The sequence below is a fragment of the Nyctereutes procyonoides genome, unplaced genomic scaffold (assembly GCF_905146905.1).
Source record: "Nyctereutes procyonoides isolate TBG_1078 unplaced genomic scaffold, NYPRO_anot_genome, whole genome shotgun sequence".
Classification (NCBI taxonomy): Eukaryota; Metazoa; Chordata; class Mammalia; order Carnivora; family Canidae; genus Nyctereutes; species Nyctereutes procyonoides.
The window spans coordinates 28,132,561-28,151,132 of record NW_026575139.1 but is presented as its reverse complement, the minus strand read 5'-3'; the positions used below and the strand labels follow the sequence as shown (position 1 = coordinate 28,151,132).

The window sequence follows — 18,572 nt, the reverse complement described above, 5'->3', positions numbered from 1 at the left end:
CCAAGGCCCATTTATAGTTCCTTATAAACAAAGCCCAGACATTTATACTGTTTTGTCACCAGAGGCCAGCTAAGTCCCTCAGAGGTGACCTTCTCTCCACCCTCACCCCAACTACCACCTCCTCTTCCACTCCGGCCTTCCAAAGGCCTATGGGAAGGAGCGACAGGCTGTGAGGTTCCATAGAGCACTCCTTGCTGGAATGAATCTGCCTAAATTTCACTCTTAAACCCCAGAGATTAATGTTATCTTATTAGCAACACAAAATGGAAAAGACTGAGCTCTTTCAGTTTAATCTGCTTAGTTTCCCCGGGCTGCAGGGAGCTTCTCCAAGGAATGTGCTTGGCTTTTGTTAGAAGACATTAAAAAAAAAAAAAAAAAAAAGGTCCAACGTATTATTTGGCATAAATCTGCCTATCTAATTTAGATTGTGAAAACCCACTGATTAAGTCCTGGGCCTGTCACTCTTTTTCCTTTGGAGTGTACAAATATCATTGCTATTAGGAAAGCTCTTACTATGAAACTCACTACTGCAAATCCCACTTTAATTCCCTCTCCCTCTCCGCACCCCCACCTCCTCTTTATTCCCATTAGCGCCATCTGGTGGTGATTCAAATCTTCTCGTACTTTCAGACCCCAAAGAGTGCCTGCATATGGTCATGCATTGTACCCACAATATTTATCTAATTTGATTTTTTAAATTTTTATTTATTTATGATAGTCAGAGAGAGAGAGAGAGAGAGAGAGGCAGAGACACAGGCAGAGGGAGAAGCAGGCTCCATGCACCGGGAGCCCGATGTGGGATTCGATCCCGGGTCTCCAGGATCGCGCCTCTGCGCAGCGGTTTGGCGCCTGTCTTTGGCCCAGGGCGCGATCCTGGAGACCAGGGATCGAATCCCACGTCGGGCTCCCGGTGCATGGAGCCTGCTTCTCCCTCTGCCTGTGTCTCTGCCTCTCTCTCTCTCTCTGTGACTATCAAAAAATAAATAAAATAAAAAAAAATTTAAAAGTAAAACCAAGAAAAAGGGTTTTTTTTAAAGATTTTATTTATTTACTCATTACACGGAGAGAGAGAGAGAGGCAGAGACACAGGCAGAGGGAGAAGCAGGCTCCATGCAGGGAGCCCATCGTGGGACTCAATCCCACTCTCCAGGGTCACTCCCTGGGCCAAAGGCAGATGGTTAACCCCTGAGCCACCTGGGCTGTCCAAGAAAAAGGTTTTAATCTGTTGATTCGTTTTAAAATGAAAATAATTATTTTGTTAAGTGTTTCACATAAATAACATATTTTAATGAAAAGTTACCATGTTTCCCAAAACAAAAAAAAATTCTATGAACGCAGCATCAGTATTGACATTTTTGCGCATCTCTTTAATGGCTGGCTTCATAAAAGACAGCCAAATTCTATATCTGCTTTTGCATTCATCTGTTGAAATATCTTGTTTTGGTTGAAACATATGAAGAAAATCTGGCCTCAGACAGATATGCAGTTGGAAAAAGAAGGGGTGTTTTAATAGCTTTTTCAGATACTTGTCAGTATTCTTTTTTGATACTATACCAACACTCAACAAGTTATGTTTTTTTAAAGGTTAATTGGAATGTGGAATCTGAAATCGTATCTATGAACTTTTGTACGATGCTATATTAAAATCCATTGGTCTAGGGGTGCCTGGGTGGCTCAATCAGTTAAGCATCTGCCTTCTACTCAGGGATCAAGTTCCACATTGGGCTCACTGCTCAGCGGGGAGTCTGCTTCTCCCTCTCCCTCACCCTCTTCTCCCCACCCCCCTACTCTCTTATCCTCTCTCTGTCAAATAAATAAAATCTTTTTTCCCCATCCTTTAATTCATAGCATGTTTTTGAAACCTGGTATATGTTTTGCACACATGCCACCCCTCAATCCGGACAGCACATTTCAAGTATTTAGGAGCCTCTTATGATAAGGTGGCTGCCACACTGGCCAGCACAAGTCCCCATCCCCCTTTCTACCATCCTCCTGGGAAAATCCAACTCATCTTGCACAAGATGTGATGAGCACTGAGTGTTATACACAACTGATGAATTATTGAACACTACCTCTGAAACTCATGATGCACTGTATGTTGGCTAATTGAATTTAAATAAAAACAATTTTTTAATGAAAATCCAACTCATCTCTCAAGATGAAACTTAACCACAGCCTCTTCTACGTGGCCTTCAGTCTCCTCAGCCGTTGGGGTATCCTACCTTTGGGTTTCTGCAGCACTTTTTCATGAGATCAGAAGTCGGTAGCTTTCAGCACATTATATCACAATAACAATCTGTGTATCTATCTGTGCTCCCCTCTCCTGTGTGCTTCTCAGTCCTAGTTGTGTCCTATTTATCTGTATATTCCCCACAACTTCACACAGTGCAGTTCTGATCAGAGTGGGGTCCACAAACCAGCCATTACCTGGGAGCTTATCAGTATATGGAATGTGTGTTTTAATAAGCTCTCCAGATGGTTCATATGCATGCTACATTTGGGGAAGCTCAGATCTGGTGAAGTGGTTTTCAGCCCCGCTTGCATTTTATTTTTTTTATTTTTATTTTTTTTATTGGATTTCAATTTGCCAACATATAGCATAACACCCAGTGCTCATCCCGTCAAGTGCCCCCCTCAGTGCCCATCATCCAGTCACCCCATCTGCCTGCCCATCTCCCCTTCCACTGCCCCTTGTTTGTTTCTCAGAGTTAGGAGTCTCTCGTGTTCCATCACCCTCTCTGATATTTCCCACTCATTTTCTCTCCTTTCCTTTTATTCCCTTTCACTAATTTTTATATTCCCCAAATGAATGAGACAATATAATGTTTGTCCTTCTCCAACTGACTTATTTCACTCAGTATAATACCCTCCGGTTCCATCCACGTCAAAGCAAATGGTGGGTATTTGTCATTTCTAATGGCTGAGTGAGATTCCATTGTATACATAAACCACATCTTCTTTATCCATTCGTCTTTGATGGACACCGAGGCTCCTTCCACAGTTCGGCTATTGGAGACATTGCTGCTAGAAACATTGGGGTGCAGGTGTTCCGGCGTTTCACTGCATCTGTATCTTTGGGGCAAATCCCCAGCAGTGCAATTGCTGGGTCGAAGGGCAGGTCTATTTTTAACTCTTTGAGGAACCTCCACACAGTTTTCCAGAGTGGTTGTACCAGTTCACATTCCCACCAACAGTGTAAGAGGCTTCCCCTTTCTCCACATCCCCTCCAACATTTGTTGTTTCCTGTCTTGTTAATTTTCCCTGTTCTCACTGGTGTGAGGGGGTATCTCATTGTGGTTTTGATTTGTATTTCCCTGATGGCCAGTGATGCGGAGCATTTTCTCATGTGCATGTTGGCCATGTCTATGTCTTCCTCTGTGACATTTCTGTTCATGTCTTTTGACCATTTCATGATTGGATTGTTTGTTTCTTTGCTGTTGAGTTTAATAAGTTCTTTATAGATCTTGGAAACTAGCCCCTTATCTGATAGGTCATTTGCAAATCTCTTCTCCCATTCTGTAGGTTGTCTTTATTTTTGTTGACTGTTTCTTTGGCTGTGCAGAAGCTTCTTACCTTGATCAAGTCCCAATAGTTCATTTTTGCTTTTGTTTCCCTTGCCTTCATGGATGTATCTTGCAAGAAGTTCCTGTGGCCAAGTTCAAAAAGGCTGTTGCCTGTGTTCTCCTCTAGGATTTTGATGGAATCTTGTCTCACATTTAGATCTTTCATCCATTTTGAGTTTATCTTTGTGTCTGGTGTAAGAGAGTGGTCTAGTTTCATTCTTCTGCATGTGGCTGTCCAATTTTCCCAGCGCCTTTTATTGAAGAGACTGTATTTTTTTCCAGTGGATGGCTTTTCCTGTTTTGTCAAATATCAGTTGACCATAAAGTTCAGGGTCCACTTCTGGGTTCTCTATTCTGTTCCATTGATCTATGTGTCTGTTTTTGTGCCAGTGCCACACTGTCTTGATGACCACAGCTTTGTAGTACAACCTGAAATCTGGCATTGTGATGCCCCCAGATATGGTTTTCTTTTTTAATATTCCCCTGGCTATTCGGGGTCTTTTCTGATTCCACACAAATCTTAAAATAATTTGTTCTAAGTCTCTGAAAAAAGTCCATGGTATTTTGATAGGGATTGCATTAAACGTGTAAATTGCCCTGGGTAACATTGACATTTTCACAATATTAATTCTGCCAATCCATGAGCATGGAATATTTTTCCATCTCTTTGTGTCTTCCTCAATTTCTTTCAGAAGTGTTCTATAGTTTTTAGGGTATAGATCCTTTACCTCTTTGGTTAGGTTTATTCTTAGGTATCTTATGCTTCTGGGTGCAATTGTAAATGGGATTGACTCCTTAATTTCTCTCACTTCAGTTAGTGTATAGAAATGCCACTGACTTCTGGGCATTGATTTTGTATCCTGCCACCTTGCCGAATTGCTGTAGGAGTTCTAGCAATCTTGGGGGGGAGTCTTTTGGGTTTTCTACGTACAGTATCATGTCATCTGCGAAGAGGGAGAGTTTGACTTCTTCTTTGCCAATTTGAATGCCTTTAATGTCTTTTTGTTGTCTGATTGCTGAGGCTAGGACTTCCAATACTATGTTGAATAGCAGTGCTGAGAGTGGACATCCCTGTCTTGTTCCTGATCTTAGGGGAAAGATTCCCAGTGTTTCCCCATTGAGAATGATATTTGCTGTGGGCTTTTCGTAGATGGCTTTTAAGATGCTGAGGTATGTTCCCTCTATCCCTACACTCTGAAGAGTTTCGATCAGGAATGGATGCTGTATTGTGTCAAATGCTTTCTCTGCATCTATTGAGAGGATCATATGGTTCTTGTTTTTTCTCTTGTTGATATGATCTATCTCATTGATTGCTTTATGAGTGTTGAACCAGCTTTGCATCCCGGGGATTAAAAAAATCCCATGATCTTGGGCAGCCTGGGTGGCTCAGCGGTTTAGCCCCACCTTCAGCCCAGGACCTGGTCCTGGAGACCTGGGATCGAGTCCCACATCAGGCTCCTTGTGTGGAGACTGTTCCTCCCTCTGCCTATGTCTCTCCATCTCTCTCTCTGTGTCTTTCATGAATAAATAAATAAAATCTTTTTTTAAAAAATCCTCTGATCTTAAAAAAAGGTCCAAGATACATCAAAGGATTTTATTTTATTTTTTAAAGATTTTATTTATTCATGAGAGACACAGAGAGACGGAGACATAGGCAGAGGGAGAAGCAGGCTCCCTGTGGGGAGCCTGATGTGGGACTTGATCCCAGGACCCTGGGATCATGACCTGAGCCAAAGACAGATGCTCAATCACTCAGCCACCAAGGTGCCCCTATCTTGGACTTTGAATAGATTTTTGATGCATGATTTTATGCCATTGTCCTATGGAAAATATCAGTTTATGAGTTATGGAGAACTTGCAAATGTTGACATATTTCATTATAGAACATCAAAATCACATTCATTAATATCACTACACTACTGATCTCACCAGAAAAGGCTTTAAGTGTGGGGAAGCTGTCAAGCTCATGACAGACTCAAGTTTTCCAAAATCGTACTTTTCACTTGAAAGCTTGAATTTTGTCATTGGGAACAAATAGTGTCGTCTGTTTTCCTTGAAGTAACAGTCTCACTTCATTCATTTTCGGGAAAGTATCTGCCAAGTCATCAAGCCCAAATAACCATAGTTTGCTTGACAATCAATCTTTCGAGTAAAAACAGCGTTCCGTGAAAAAATGGCAACTTGTTCAGCTGGCAACTCAATCACATATGTGCTTTCCCTCGAGACAACCCTGGGATTTCCATCTGCTGCAGAAGGCCCTTATGTGAACTTTACATTTCATCACATGGGATTTAAAAAATATGTACTCATGAATCAAGATGCAAATAAATTAATAATGTTTCCTGTATTATCAAGAACATTGTTCAGTGAAACTGGCATTTCCGTTCTTGTGAGTGCGTGGTGGTGAAGGGTACAAGTACAGTCTAGTTTGGCGTTCCTGCCATGACACGTGCTTAGGTGCCAGGAGTTTTATGCATCACTGTTTGGCACTCCTGGTGCAGGTATCAACACAGCAAAAGGATAACAGTTAATATCACTGGAAAAATAGTTTTGACCTTGCAGACCCCCAGGGGTCTATAGACTTGAAAATCCATAGACTTTGAAAATTGTTGCTCTACCTCTTAATATGCACTGCCAGAGGAAGGAGGGAGGGGCTGTTATAGCCTGTCATTAATATCACTTGCCGAGAGATGGGGGTCAAGACCCCCTGTGCCCCAAACCCTTCACCCCATGTGTTATTCCCCACTGCCACACCCTTTTCTGGTTCTCCACAGAAAGCCTCCTTAAAGATCCACGGTCCCCCTCAGGCTGGGGCCAACTAAACAGCTCAGGGGATCCCAGCTGGAAGCACCCACTCTACCTCCCATCTCTGCTAAAGTTTATTACCTAAGCCCAACACTTATGATAAAGACAAGGCTACAAGAACTAAGTGCCTTGTGAGGTGAGGAATGCTAGAGAAGCAATCTGGCAGAGAATAAAAAGTCCCTTCACAGGGACTGCAAGAATCATCCTTGGGATCCCCGCCACCATCACCACCCAGGGGCCGAATCTTACTCCTCTCTGGCCTCAGCTTAGACCCCGCTTCCTCCCTCCACCCCCACAAACCCTGTGTGTATGTGTACTCCCCCAGTGCCCTTCTTGTGTCCTCACCTGATTTTCTCCACTACAGGGTACATTCCTAAAAGGCAACAGCCCTTTTCTGTCTCATTCATCCACTCTCAGAGTTTAAAGTACAGGGGGGCTGTGTTTATGCACTCTTTTTTTTGGTGGACTCCCTCAGATGGGGCAGGCCTCTCCAGCCACCACTGCCCCCTACCACATCCTATCTTCTCAAGAACACATCCCTCATCGACCTGTCTGGGCCCCAACAGGACTGGAATTTGCCTGTCACATTGAATCGCCACCCAGAGTAGGCCCTCAGTCAGCATGGGTCGGAAGGGTGATTCTTCTCTTTCCAGGTTGGGTAAAGCACAGAGCATGATGGGAGTCGGCACCTCTTTAACAGGTCACTGCTCACTGACCTTGGCCCCCAGGACTGCCTTTGTCATAGGAGCCCTGCTGTGTGCAGTGCATGCCAGCATTTTCTGTCTCACGAGGGAGAGTGTGGTGTTCTAGAGGGTAGGGTCCCGTCTCTCTTTCTACTCTTTCCCTCCATCCCTGGCCTAATGCTCTCTTGCCTCTCCCACCCCAAATCCAACCACTTCATCAGGTTACAGTCAGCCTAGACACCTGGGTAGGTAGCAGAGCATCTGCTCAAAAAGAAGGTAATGCTCTCTCCAGCAGGAGGCCTTAGTTCCTGGAAGATTAAATCTTATGGGAAACAGGGAAGGGTACAGTCTGAGGGTGAGGAAGAGCTAGGGGCAGGGAAATTATGCTAGGCTGGGACCAGATTGTGAAGGACCCTCAAAGCCATGTTAAAGAATACGGATCTCTTGCTACAGACAGTGGGGTGTCCCAACCCCCCCTTTTCCCTTGATCACAAAGAAGCCTCCAGGGCCTGCCTTTGAGACTCTGCAGGGGGCTCTCCTGATTGGGTGGCCACAATGTGACCAGTGTCTGAGAGGAGGAGCGGGGCTGAGCAGCAGACAACCCCTGACTCCACCCACCTTTGCCAAAACAGGTTCTCCAACTTGAGCTGGTCAGACTAGATTGGGTGGGAACTGCAGGGATCAGAGGATTAGCACATGGGTCCCAGCCTTGAATGAAGCACATTCCACAGTCAAGTAAACAGGGTGCGGTGTACCCAACCCCAGCCCAGCTCCTTGTGCTGAGGTCTGTGTGCTGTGTGGGTGTGTTGCAAATGTAAGAGCATACTGTGCGCCAGCCCAGGACCCGATATTCTTAACAAGCTGTGCCCTCTAGGAGACCTCCGTGGTACTTCCTTCCAGAATTTCCTCTGTTCCTGTCTCTTCACTAGGATCTGCTTGCATTCTGCAGATGACTCACCCTTTCAGCATCATCTCTCAAACTGGAGGAAGAAATGAGAAAAGGGGTCAGGGGAGATTCCATTAGGACCTGGAAGCTTGTCCTGATCCTGACCCTGGTCTGAAGTCACCTTGCTGCATTACTCAGGGCAGGGAGCAGCCTTCAAGCAAGTGGCCTAGGCTTCTGGAGCATCTGCAGGAGAACCTGGTATCATGGGAAAATACCCCAAACTACTGGATTCACCTTTTTTTTTTTTTTTTTGCCAAATGTAGAAGTAACATATATTCAATGTAAGAAAAAGTTAAAAATTCCAAAAGTAAGGAACACTTTATTTTTTAAGATTTATTTAAGAGAGAGAGAGAGTGGGGGGCGGGAGGAGCAGGAGAGGGAGACAAGCAGACGCCTCACTGAGCAGGGAGCCCAATGTGGGGCTCGATCTCATGACCCTAAGATCATAACCTGAGCCAAAATCAAGAGTCAGAGGCTTAACTGACTGAGCCACCCAGACATCCCTCATCTGACTCATCTTGTGATACAAGTGCAGATGTTAGAATCAGAAAGATCCCAGCTCCACCATTTCATAATTGTGTGGCCTTGGGCATATTATTTGACTCTGATCCTCATTTGCCTCAATATATAATGGAGATAAAATGGGGTCTGCTCTTAAAGATGTTGAGATGTTATGAATAAGATAACATAGGTCAAGTCTTAACAGTGCTGGGCATACTGTAGCTAGTGTTTATTACTGAATTCAATTTCTGAGCCCATGTTATGGAATTAATGCCACACGGCCAAACTGCCTTCCAGAAACATGGAGCAATTCACATGACTGCACACGGCATATGGCACCTTTCATGGCATCTTCTCTAGCAAGGAGTTTGGATTTTTCCATCTTAGCGCAATCTGCTTTCTAAAGATTACATGGCCCCTGGACAAACTCACCTTGAAGTTCAACCAAAGGTCATCTTTCTTCTCAGTCTCAGCATCCAGCATAGAACTGAACTTGTCACCCCTCCTGGGTTGCAGAGGATGAAGCTAAGCCATATGGCATGAGATACAGAGTCACAGCATTAAAGCATGAGAGTGTCAATATAGAAGTTTCAGAAGGCGTCTTCCACATGCAGCTGAATGATGAAATAGGAGACTAAGGAACGGAGAATAGCCTCCAACAAGCGTCTTCCCATCTGCTTTCACCCTCAGCTCCATCTAACATATACTCCCAGAAGTGAAGGCACAAAGGCTGCTTGGTGGTCAACTTGCTCCAGAAGAGGTTCAGAGCAGTGAAGTGGCTTGCCCAAGGGCACACAGCTGGCTAGTGCCACTGAGAGCATCAAGACTACACGGAAACCTAAGATTCTCCTCACAGTCAGCAAATCTTGTCTACAAGTGTACAACTCCATTTGTGTTTGCCCTCTTAGCTCCACTCACAACTTCACCAGGAACATCAGGGTGGATGATGATAGTAGAATACAGCACAGGCTTGCTGGGGGTTCTGAAAGCCCAAATCTGTAGCCTGTGCAAAAGTCAGTTGTGAGAAGAGACGGGACCATCTGGACAGGTGACGCTTGGTGCGATGGGCCAGAAGGGCCCCTGTGGTCCAGCTGGGGGCTCCAGGGACTGAAGGGAGGCTCCTCCCTTTTCTGCACCACAGTTTTTTTCTTTTTAAGATTTTATTTATTTATTCATTCATGAGAAAGAGAGAGAGAGAGAGGCAGAGACACAGGCAGAGGGAGAAGCAGGCTCCATGCAGGGAGCCTGACGTGGGACTTGATCCCAGGGCTCCAGGGTCACACCCTGGGCTGAAGGCGGCGCTAAACCACTTGTCACCCAGGCTGCCCTGCACCATAGTTTTTATTTTTCTCTACATATGGAAATCCCCCAGAAAGAGCCAGTTACTTGGACATTGTGTTTAATGAGAAAGAGGGGAAAGGGGATGCTTTCAAAGCACTCAACAAACCAGAAGTCATTGTTGTAACAGTTTTATTCAAGTCTGTGTGTGCTCTGGTGGTGGGACCAGGCTGAATCAGCATTACACTGTAATACGGTAAGAGGTTTAGCCATTGAACCAAGCCTGCTTGGCATCCCTAGTTAACAATTTACAGTACCTTGAAAAAAAAAAAAAGCCAAAGAAAAGAACCTGGTAAGTTTTCTTCAGGACTTTTCTATTTTTAAATATTGTTGACAAATTACAATAACTTAAATCCCAAAGCAAAATGGGAATTCAAGGACACAGGGTCAGGACATATGGACAAGACACTGGAGCAGGGAAGGCCTAGGGATAAAGACCAGTAGCTCATTACAGAGAAAAAAAATGAACACATATGTGAACTTTCACTTTACCTGGACTCAAAGGCTCTAACAAGGAGAAAAATCCCAAAGCAAGCATTTCTGCAAACCAAGTAAAACCTTTTTTCTTAAACCTCCAGAAGATAGTTTAAATCTGTGTGCAAGCATGTGAGTGTGTGAGCGAGCGGGCGTGCGTGTCTGTGTGTGTGTTTAGGATGGACAGTGAGGAAAACTAGAGAAAGTTGACGAGTTCATCACCTCCCTTCTTTGCTCCAAATGGGTGCCAAGGGCATGCAACTCAATACAATGGCTCTTCTCTACCCCAGCTGCGGTGGTGAGCTAAAGACCCAGGGCAAGGCTACAGGCAGGGGTTGCATGGGGAGCCACAGGCAGTAAGAATCAGGATGACCAGTCCTCCTGGCTCCAGAGTAAGGAAACCTTCAGAACAACGAATGCTAGGGCTCCCTGAGCAGCCTAGGGAGGCCAGGGTGCTTCCAGGGCCCAAGACCAGAAACGAACAAAGGAGGGGGGTGCTGTATCTCATCAGGATAAATGGAAAATAGTTAACAGTCTAAGGAGTTGAGGAGAGGCTCACCTGGCCTGCACAGCCAACCAGGAAGGAGCCCAGAGCTGGGTCAGGTTAATTAGGCACCTGAATCCTGTTACTTAGCCAGGACTCCAGTCTCTGCATCCTGCCTTCAAACGCCAGTGCTTGAGATGGCGAATGTCCAGGTGAAGCCAGGAAGGTGCTAGGGCCTGAGGACTCCCAGAAGCAGCAGTGGGTTTTCCTTTCTAATGTGGATTTTCACTAATTAGGATTCCTAATCTAAGAAAGCAATGGTTTGTCTGAAAGAAGAGAGCATTGGGAATGTGTTCCTAGGAATAAATGCAGCTTGACAAGAAGTCATCCTCATGCCTGAAGTCAAGGAGAGAGGCAGGTGGCCTTGTAGGTTGAACCACAGGAAACTGCCAATATTCGACTGGTTTTGACTTAACAACCACACACACACACACACACACACACACACACACACACACACACACACACACACTTTTCTCCACAAAGGGAAGCCATCTAGCAAGGTGAGGCTCATCAGTGTTGGACCTTGGGTTCCAGGATCATCATACATTTTAAAGTTAAAGGGCTTCGTACTTCAGGTAGGGAAGATAGCATCCTCAGTTCCCGGTTGGGCTCAGAGGTTCAGAGAGGGGAAGAAACATTTGTAACTTCACACAACTAGTACGTAGGCAGCTCAGGTCACCACTTTCCTGCCACTCCCACCACCATGGTTGCTTATGGTCACAATGTGCTTCAAGCTGCTCTCACCTCTGACCCAGGTCCACAGTCTCTGGCAAAACTTTCAGGAAAAGCCTGGCACTCAGAAAGGGCAACATCTGCTGCTTCCCCCAGATCCTTCAAGAGGCAATGGAGTGTTTCTAACCTGCCTGAAGGTGGGCCCTCACATACCTGGGTCAAAAGCATAGGCTTGATTTGAACTCACGAGGAAGAGGTCAAGGCTCCCTGAAACGTACCACTCACAGCCGTCCGGCATTCAGAGTCTGCTGTTCTGTGCTTTTGTTAAAAGCGAGCTTGAAGAGTCACTGATGCTCAGGAGGTATCTCCCTCCTTGTGGGGGGACAGGGGGTGGGGAGGTGCCCTCCAGTGTGGGGACTGAAGAACAAGAGTGTTGACACAAGCCACACCTAGGTGCCCTTGGGGTGTCTTATGGTGTCCCTGAGCATCCGTGGTCTGAGGGAAAGGGGCCCTTGTCAGGAACCTCACACCAGGACACGTGTCTCAAGGGCCAGCAGAACTTCTCACCAAAATTCTTCCAGGAATTGGCCTGATTCCAGTCTCTAAACAAAGCAGACTCTGGGAATGACTCCTAAAAAATGTGAGACCCCAAAATGTCATCCTGGTGCCGCCTCCACGCTTCCCCATCTCCTGGTTCCTCCTTCCTAAGACAGTAGTGGTGAGGACCAGCCTGACAAGGTAGGTGGGGGAAAGGATGCTTATGAACACCAGGTGCTACATAAATGCAGAAATGCATGTGCCTGACCACAGCCCCCATGAGTCCTGCTAAGCCAACCCCAAATCACTACTCTTCCAGAAACCAAAGGAAGAAACGGTAGGCAAATCTCTTAAGAGGCAAAAGTGGTGAGAACCACACTGTTAATTCAGCAATTCATCCAAACGGCCAGCAGGGAGCCGCGTGCTTCACTGACCTGCTCTGATACATGTTCTCTGTTGCCCTTGACAGGGAAGCAGGTAATGGTTGCTTTTACAGGAAAGAAACCTGAGAGGAGCTAAAAGAGGAGTCCGAGGCCAGAGAGCAAAGCAGAAGGTGGAATAGGGCCATCCTGTTCAGGTCTCAAGAGCTTGGTGCCTGCCTCAGCAGCCAGTCCAAGCAGCTTTTCAATTTCTCTTCCCTTGAATTTCTTCCTCTTTAAGCATTTCCTTTTCTCCACCAGCAAGTATATCAGAAGGACAATGATGCCATTTTGTAAAGGTCACACTATTCTGAGTTGACAAATTGTAAGATATCATCACTGCCACCTTCATCATTACTACCAGACCCTTAGGATTCTAAAGGATGTGGAGTGAAGAGCATCCACCAAAGCCTCTTAGAAATAACATACGGGGATGATGGGGATATCCACTCAGTCCCTGGCAGTGGCCTGGATCCCCAAGGGGGTAAACAGAGAATAATCCTGTTTAGAATCAGTAGAAGGAGACGAAGGTTCCAGGAGGAAGAGCAGAGAGCAGTATCTTCCAGGTAGTGAACACCTGCCGAGAGCAAAGGGACAGTGTTCTCAAGGGAAGAGGAGGGAAGAGACCAGGAGAGAAATGCTGGCCGACACCAATGTAGGACCTGATCCCAGCTTCAAGGCTTGCTCCTGATCATGACCACAGAGACCAGGGAGCAGAAGTGCCTAGGAAGCAACTCAAAGCCATTACCATACAGGATCCTTATCCAACCAAGCCTCACTTCACAGAGGCAGAGAGTGTGGCAGGCAGGGGCCCACCAGAGCCGGGGTTTGGGGCAGCTGAGGAAGATCTCTTGTTTTCCTGCAAGCTCACAGAAGCAGCTTCACTAACCCCGCTTCTGCCTCTTGCAGGTGCAATTTTACCCTTAGCCGACCCACGCTTCCCTTGTCTTCCCTCTGGATGGAAGAGTAAGAAATGGGTTCAACCTCTCAATGCCAAGTGGCCACGATTCAGCACACACTACGACAGTTATACTACTGCTTCCAAAAAAAAGGCTGCAGCCTAAAAAAATAACAAAAAGTAGAAAACGGTCAACTGCATCAGAGCACAGAGCACCGTCCAGAGCCAGCACAGTTTGGATTGGGCTGAATGTGGAGCCATTCAGTGGAGCCAATGGTTTTCAGATGTGTTAGTGACTTAGGAACTGGGGCTATGGAGAGGCCAGGGAAGGGCACAGAACAGACAATCTGCGGCCTTCTCCCCATCAAGAGTGAAAGGGAGTCACTTGGTTGGCTGGAACTGTGGATAGGATTCACATTGTTTCCCCTTCTAGCCAAGGGGTGAGGGGATGAAGGCAAAAATCATCTCTTACAGTCTTCACTGAACAAAGCAAAGGAGAGATGAGACACAACCGCAAAGTCCCAGGCAACGACAAACTAAGAGTGCCTCCCACCCAAGATGGGCGAGGGGATGCTTGAACCAAAGTGCCAGTGAGCTCATAAAACAAGGAGCAATTGAAAACCAAGGTCACCCCTTTATTCATTCCCAGGTTGGGACTTTATCAGTTACAGAGAGAGAGAGAGAGAGAGTGAGAGAGAGAGAGAGAGAGAGAGAGTGAGCAGTGACCATACGTATCACCGGAGCCAGCTCTATTGCTCTCCCCATTCCAGCATCCAGGCAGCAAACACAGGGAGCCTGCAAGCGGTCCTACAACATCCCCAGGGAAATACTCCACAATACAGGACACTGAAGCAACATTTGGAGAGTTTGTAGGCTAGAGGAGCATGACCTAAGGCTCTGCTCCCAATCAAGTTTATGTGTGTCCCACACAAAGACCGAGGAGGCCTCAGGGTAAGGGGAAGAGTGAAGGTACACAGGAGAAAGCTCCAGAAGCAATTCAAAATTCAAGTTAAAGAAACAAATTCCAGAAAACTCAGGATTGGCCTCTGCTCTCTTTCCTACCCTGCTGAGGGTCCAGAGCCCAGCATCAGGGGCCACCTGCACACAGAGGCAAGAGGCAAGAGGCCATGGTCAGTAGGCAATGCCCAGGGCTCAAACCTTACATGTCAGGGGCTTACAAACATCATCGCCTCACCATATCCATTTGCGGCAGGTACCACTAAGGCTCCGTTTTGCCTCAAGGGCATCCCACAATGGATGGCCTGGCTGAGAAATCCCCACAGTTCTAGCTCCCAGTGTCCGGGAGCCGCCCACCCCAACACCACCAGTATGCTATTTTGGTGCAGTGCAAAGTCTCTAGCAACCAAATACATAACCCAAAGTTCACCAATTGTAGGGATTGGAGGGGAAAGACCAAGGGGAGGGCCTTACACATAAAGATCGGGTAACAAAATGGACAAACACAGGGACTTTGTCTCTGGCTTCAGAACTGGCACCAGTTAAGTGAGTCTCCCAAGAAACGATCCCTGGGATGAGCACGTTGGTAGCAGAAACTGGTCTGGCCGTGTCCAGACCCCAGGTAGGAGATGGGTGCCACCAACGGGTGCTGGTTTCTGCCTTTATTTGCATGTTTCCAAAAGGAACCAGGACAGACTCTGTTACCCTCTTGGCTGCAACTCGACTCTGTTTTTCCTAACCCCTTCTCCCCCTCCCCAGCTCTCACTGAGGCAGGTCCCCATGAGGCTCAAATAAATAAAGGGGGGGGCGGGGCACCTGGAAGTGCAAGCAGGGATGTGCCAGGTCCAGCAACAGATGCATCCCACACCGGGGCACCTTGCCTTCTGTCCTCCAGCTGGCATGTAAGGGCTTAGGACACGGAAAAGCTCCTATCTCCCATGAATGGGATTCTGATTCATGGGTGTTGGGGAAAAACGTGGAAGAGGAGCAAAATCAATCACGGGACATCCAGTACTGGTGTTTGGGAAGGCTGAACGCAGGGCTAACGAAAGGACTCCAGGACAGGCTCTGGGCTTACCCAGGGGGCTGAGGAGAGGGAGCAGCAGACAGATTTGGCTGAGTGACCCTGCAGAGTCACCCTAAAGGCGAGGAAGACTGTGGAGGGTGGGGGACATGCACGCACCCCACCCTCCCCTACACAGCCAGAGCCGGTGGCCACAGCCCCTTCCGGGGCACATGGGTGGAAAGGCCCTGCAGGGCAGGGGACCCTCTGAAGCGGTCCTGCTTCCACCCCTCCCATCTTCAAAGTGCATTATCAGTGCAAGAAGTAGGGCTGGATTTCAGGGGGTCCAACTCTGAGAAAGGGCTGTGCCAGCCAGCTCCCCCTATCTCCTCCTGCTTTCCCCCTTGCCCGCCCCCGACCCTTTTCACGCTAGGACCAGAACTCTTGCTGAATCTCATAAGGGGCAGGCCTGTGTGTGTTCAGTTCAGCTCTGCACAGCGGAACAGTGCTGTCCTGACTCTGGCCTTCTGCGTCCAGATCCAGAAGCGTCCGCTCGGCAGGGGGCAGCGGTCCTGCCTGGAACGGGAGCAGGGCTGGAAGTCCAGGCCGTTCCTCCACAGTGCTGCTGCTGCTAGCAAAGCACGAGTCCAGGTTGCTGGGCGTTTCGGTGCTGGAGCTGTTGGCTGGGGAGGCGCTGCGGGCGTGGCTGGGAGACACGAACCACCAAGGGTCCAGCCGTTGCCGGTTGGCAGAGGGACGTGGCCGAGGCAGAAACTCTAGGGTCTTGGGTCTCTCCAAGGTGGAGTCCTGCTGTGTGTTCCAGCGCCTTGGGGTTGGGGGAAAGACCACATTGGGGTCAGGCAGACGGGGGAATTCACCTGGGTCTCGGCTGGGGCTGGGGGTTTTCAACGTTCCTGGTCAAAGAGACAAAGGGAGAGGCATCAGATGACGGCACCACATTGCTGAGCCAGATATATGCTGCCCCCTCCCCACATTTGCCACACCCCTGTTCATTGGGCTAAACTGAGTGACAAATATTTAATGAGCACCTACTACGTGCAGTGCAGTGTGCTGGGAGGCACTGGGGATACGGTAGTGAACTAGAAGGCCATGAGCACTGTATCTGATAATAAAATAATAATGTGACATATGGGGGTCACATCTATAGTGAAAAAAACTTAAGGCACAACTACCACCCACAGGCCACCCTGTGTTTTTAAATAAAGTTTTTTTCTTTTTTTTTGTAAATAAAGTTTTATGGTAACACAGCCACACCTATTGCCTGCTCTCCCACTAGAGCAGCAGTGTGGAGTAGTTACCATAGAGACCAGACGACCCACGAAGCCTAAAATATTTACTATCTGGCCCTTTACCAAGAAAGTTCGCTGACACGACTTAAGGAAGGATCTGTTCATTCCCAGTTTATTCAGGGAATAAACATGTAAGGTAAGAACAAATCTAAGTATCACAAATCTGAAGATGACTTATAAGGTCCCTTCCCAAAGAGGACACATATCTCAGGACAACAACAAAAATCTAAAGAGGGGCAGAGCACGCTGGAAGGAAAAATACAATGTCATTTATACTCAAATATCACTGAAATCTCAATTGCCATCTCGTTGTCTTCTACTGGGTGAGAGGGGTTTCAGAGTCAGACTTAGGTCTCTAGGGAGCAAGGGATGGTGGTGGAAAGACCTAGGACATGTATGCCCAGGTGGCTCCGTGTCAGATGGAGAAGGCAAGCCTATGCCCAGGCACAGCCTTGTAGCTGGACACCTCTCCACGTCCGGGGAGCCAGGCATGAGTAAGGGATGAGTGATGCAGGGCAGGATGCGCAAGAGGAAGCGTGCCCGTGAGTATGTGTGTACTAACACTGCAATGACAGGCAGGGGCGCCCAGCCACGTGGCACCAAATACCCCTCCTAGGTGCAGTATGGCATTCCTTCTAGTAAGTTCAGTCTCCACTTCAGGGAACAGCCCAAGCCAGGCTCCTGCCCCTCCTGTACCCTGAAAGCACTTGCACCGTGTACTGTAAGACCCAGGGCCTGAACATGGCGCCCTGGGTCCCATTCTTCCTAGAACCTGCCTGCTTGTCTTCCTTCACTCCTCAGCAAAGGCCTCGTGAGGCACAGGACAGAGAGAAGGCAGCCAGCCTGGCCACCTCTCCAACCACATAGCAGCACGTCCTCCCGGGGGGGCCGAGTCAGAGGATGAATGGCATCCAGTCTGATATTGCCACTCCAGGGGGAGGCACAAGGGCACGAAAGAGAAAAGAGGAGGAAGACAGCACCCACCTGCTCCAGGGCTGGGGCTCAACCCATTGCTGGAGGGGCTCCTGCTGGCTAGGAGAGCCGCTGGCTTGAGGGCCCCATCCGAGGGAGTCCGCCGGTGACCGCTGGGCTGCGTGGGGGCTGTAAGGGTGACGTGGGTAGGGGTCAGGGACTGGTTAGGGTCTCGCTTGAAGCGTTCCACTCGGACGTTGACCAGGGGGTTGTGGGTGCAAGGGGTCAGGGGCGGGGCCTCGACCGGACTGACAGGCATCTCGTACACCACGATCTCGTCGCTGTCAGAACGCAGCAGGGAGCGGGTGGAGTTGCACTCAGAGATGGAGGAGAGAGAAAGCAGCGTGAGGGAGGCAGAGGGGTCTCCTAGCAACAGCATGGGCTCCTCCTTCTTGAAGAGCTTCCGGGATGGGGGGCTGGTGCTCCGACGAGGACGGCTGGCCCTCTGAAAAAGACCCTCGCGCCTCTTCTTCTCCTCCCGGGCTGGTGGCTCAGGCTCCTCCGGGGGAAGCAGCTGGCATTTGCCAGCTTCCAGCAGGTCAAACCCTAGGCCTGTGGCTGCGAGAACGGCCCCGCAGCCAAGCAGAGCCACCTCACAACGGCGGTGGTGGGTGCCGCCCCGCTTGAGGCTGTTGGTTGGCGTCAGCTGAGGGGTACTGGTGGCTGAGTTGACTGGGGTGGGCTCCTCGTGGACTCCATCGCTGGAGGGGCCCTCCCCATCCTCTCCACGAGGGAATGGGATACAGAGGTAGGACTGGTTGGGTGAATGCTGTAGACGACAATCCCCACTCCTTGGGCCTTCGCTGTCCTCATCCTCTGTGAAGATGAGAGGTAGGGAGGGGAAACAGGAAATGGAGATGAAGCAACCTAGGTAAGAATCTCGTCCTTTTCCTCAACTCTGGGCCTCCTGGTGGATTGTCAGGAACACAAGGTCAAATAGTCTCACG

At 48.3% G+C, this 18,572-nt stretch overlaps 1 protein-coding gene across 1 annotated transcript in view; it reads right to left on the bottom strand.

Annotated features, from left to right (window-relative positions):
- Positions 1-9,951: 9,951 nt before the first annotated feature.
- The window catches only part of MAP3K9 (mitogen-activated protein kinase kinase kinase 9), a 76,096-nt gene continuing 67,475 nt past the window's right edge, over positions 9,952-18,572 (bottom strand). Inside the window, exons 10-11 of the mRNA XM_055304095.1 lie at positions 17,638-18,441; positions 9,952-16,257 (exon numbers count right to left, since the gene is read on the bottom strand). Of these exons, the coding sequence (XP_055160070.1) occupies positions 15,773-16,257; positions 17,638-18,441 (1,289 nt within the window). The 3' untranslated portion in view covers positions 9,952-15,772. The remainder of the gene's footprint in view (positions 16,258-17,637; positions 18,442-18,572) is intronic.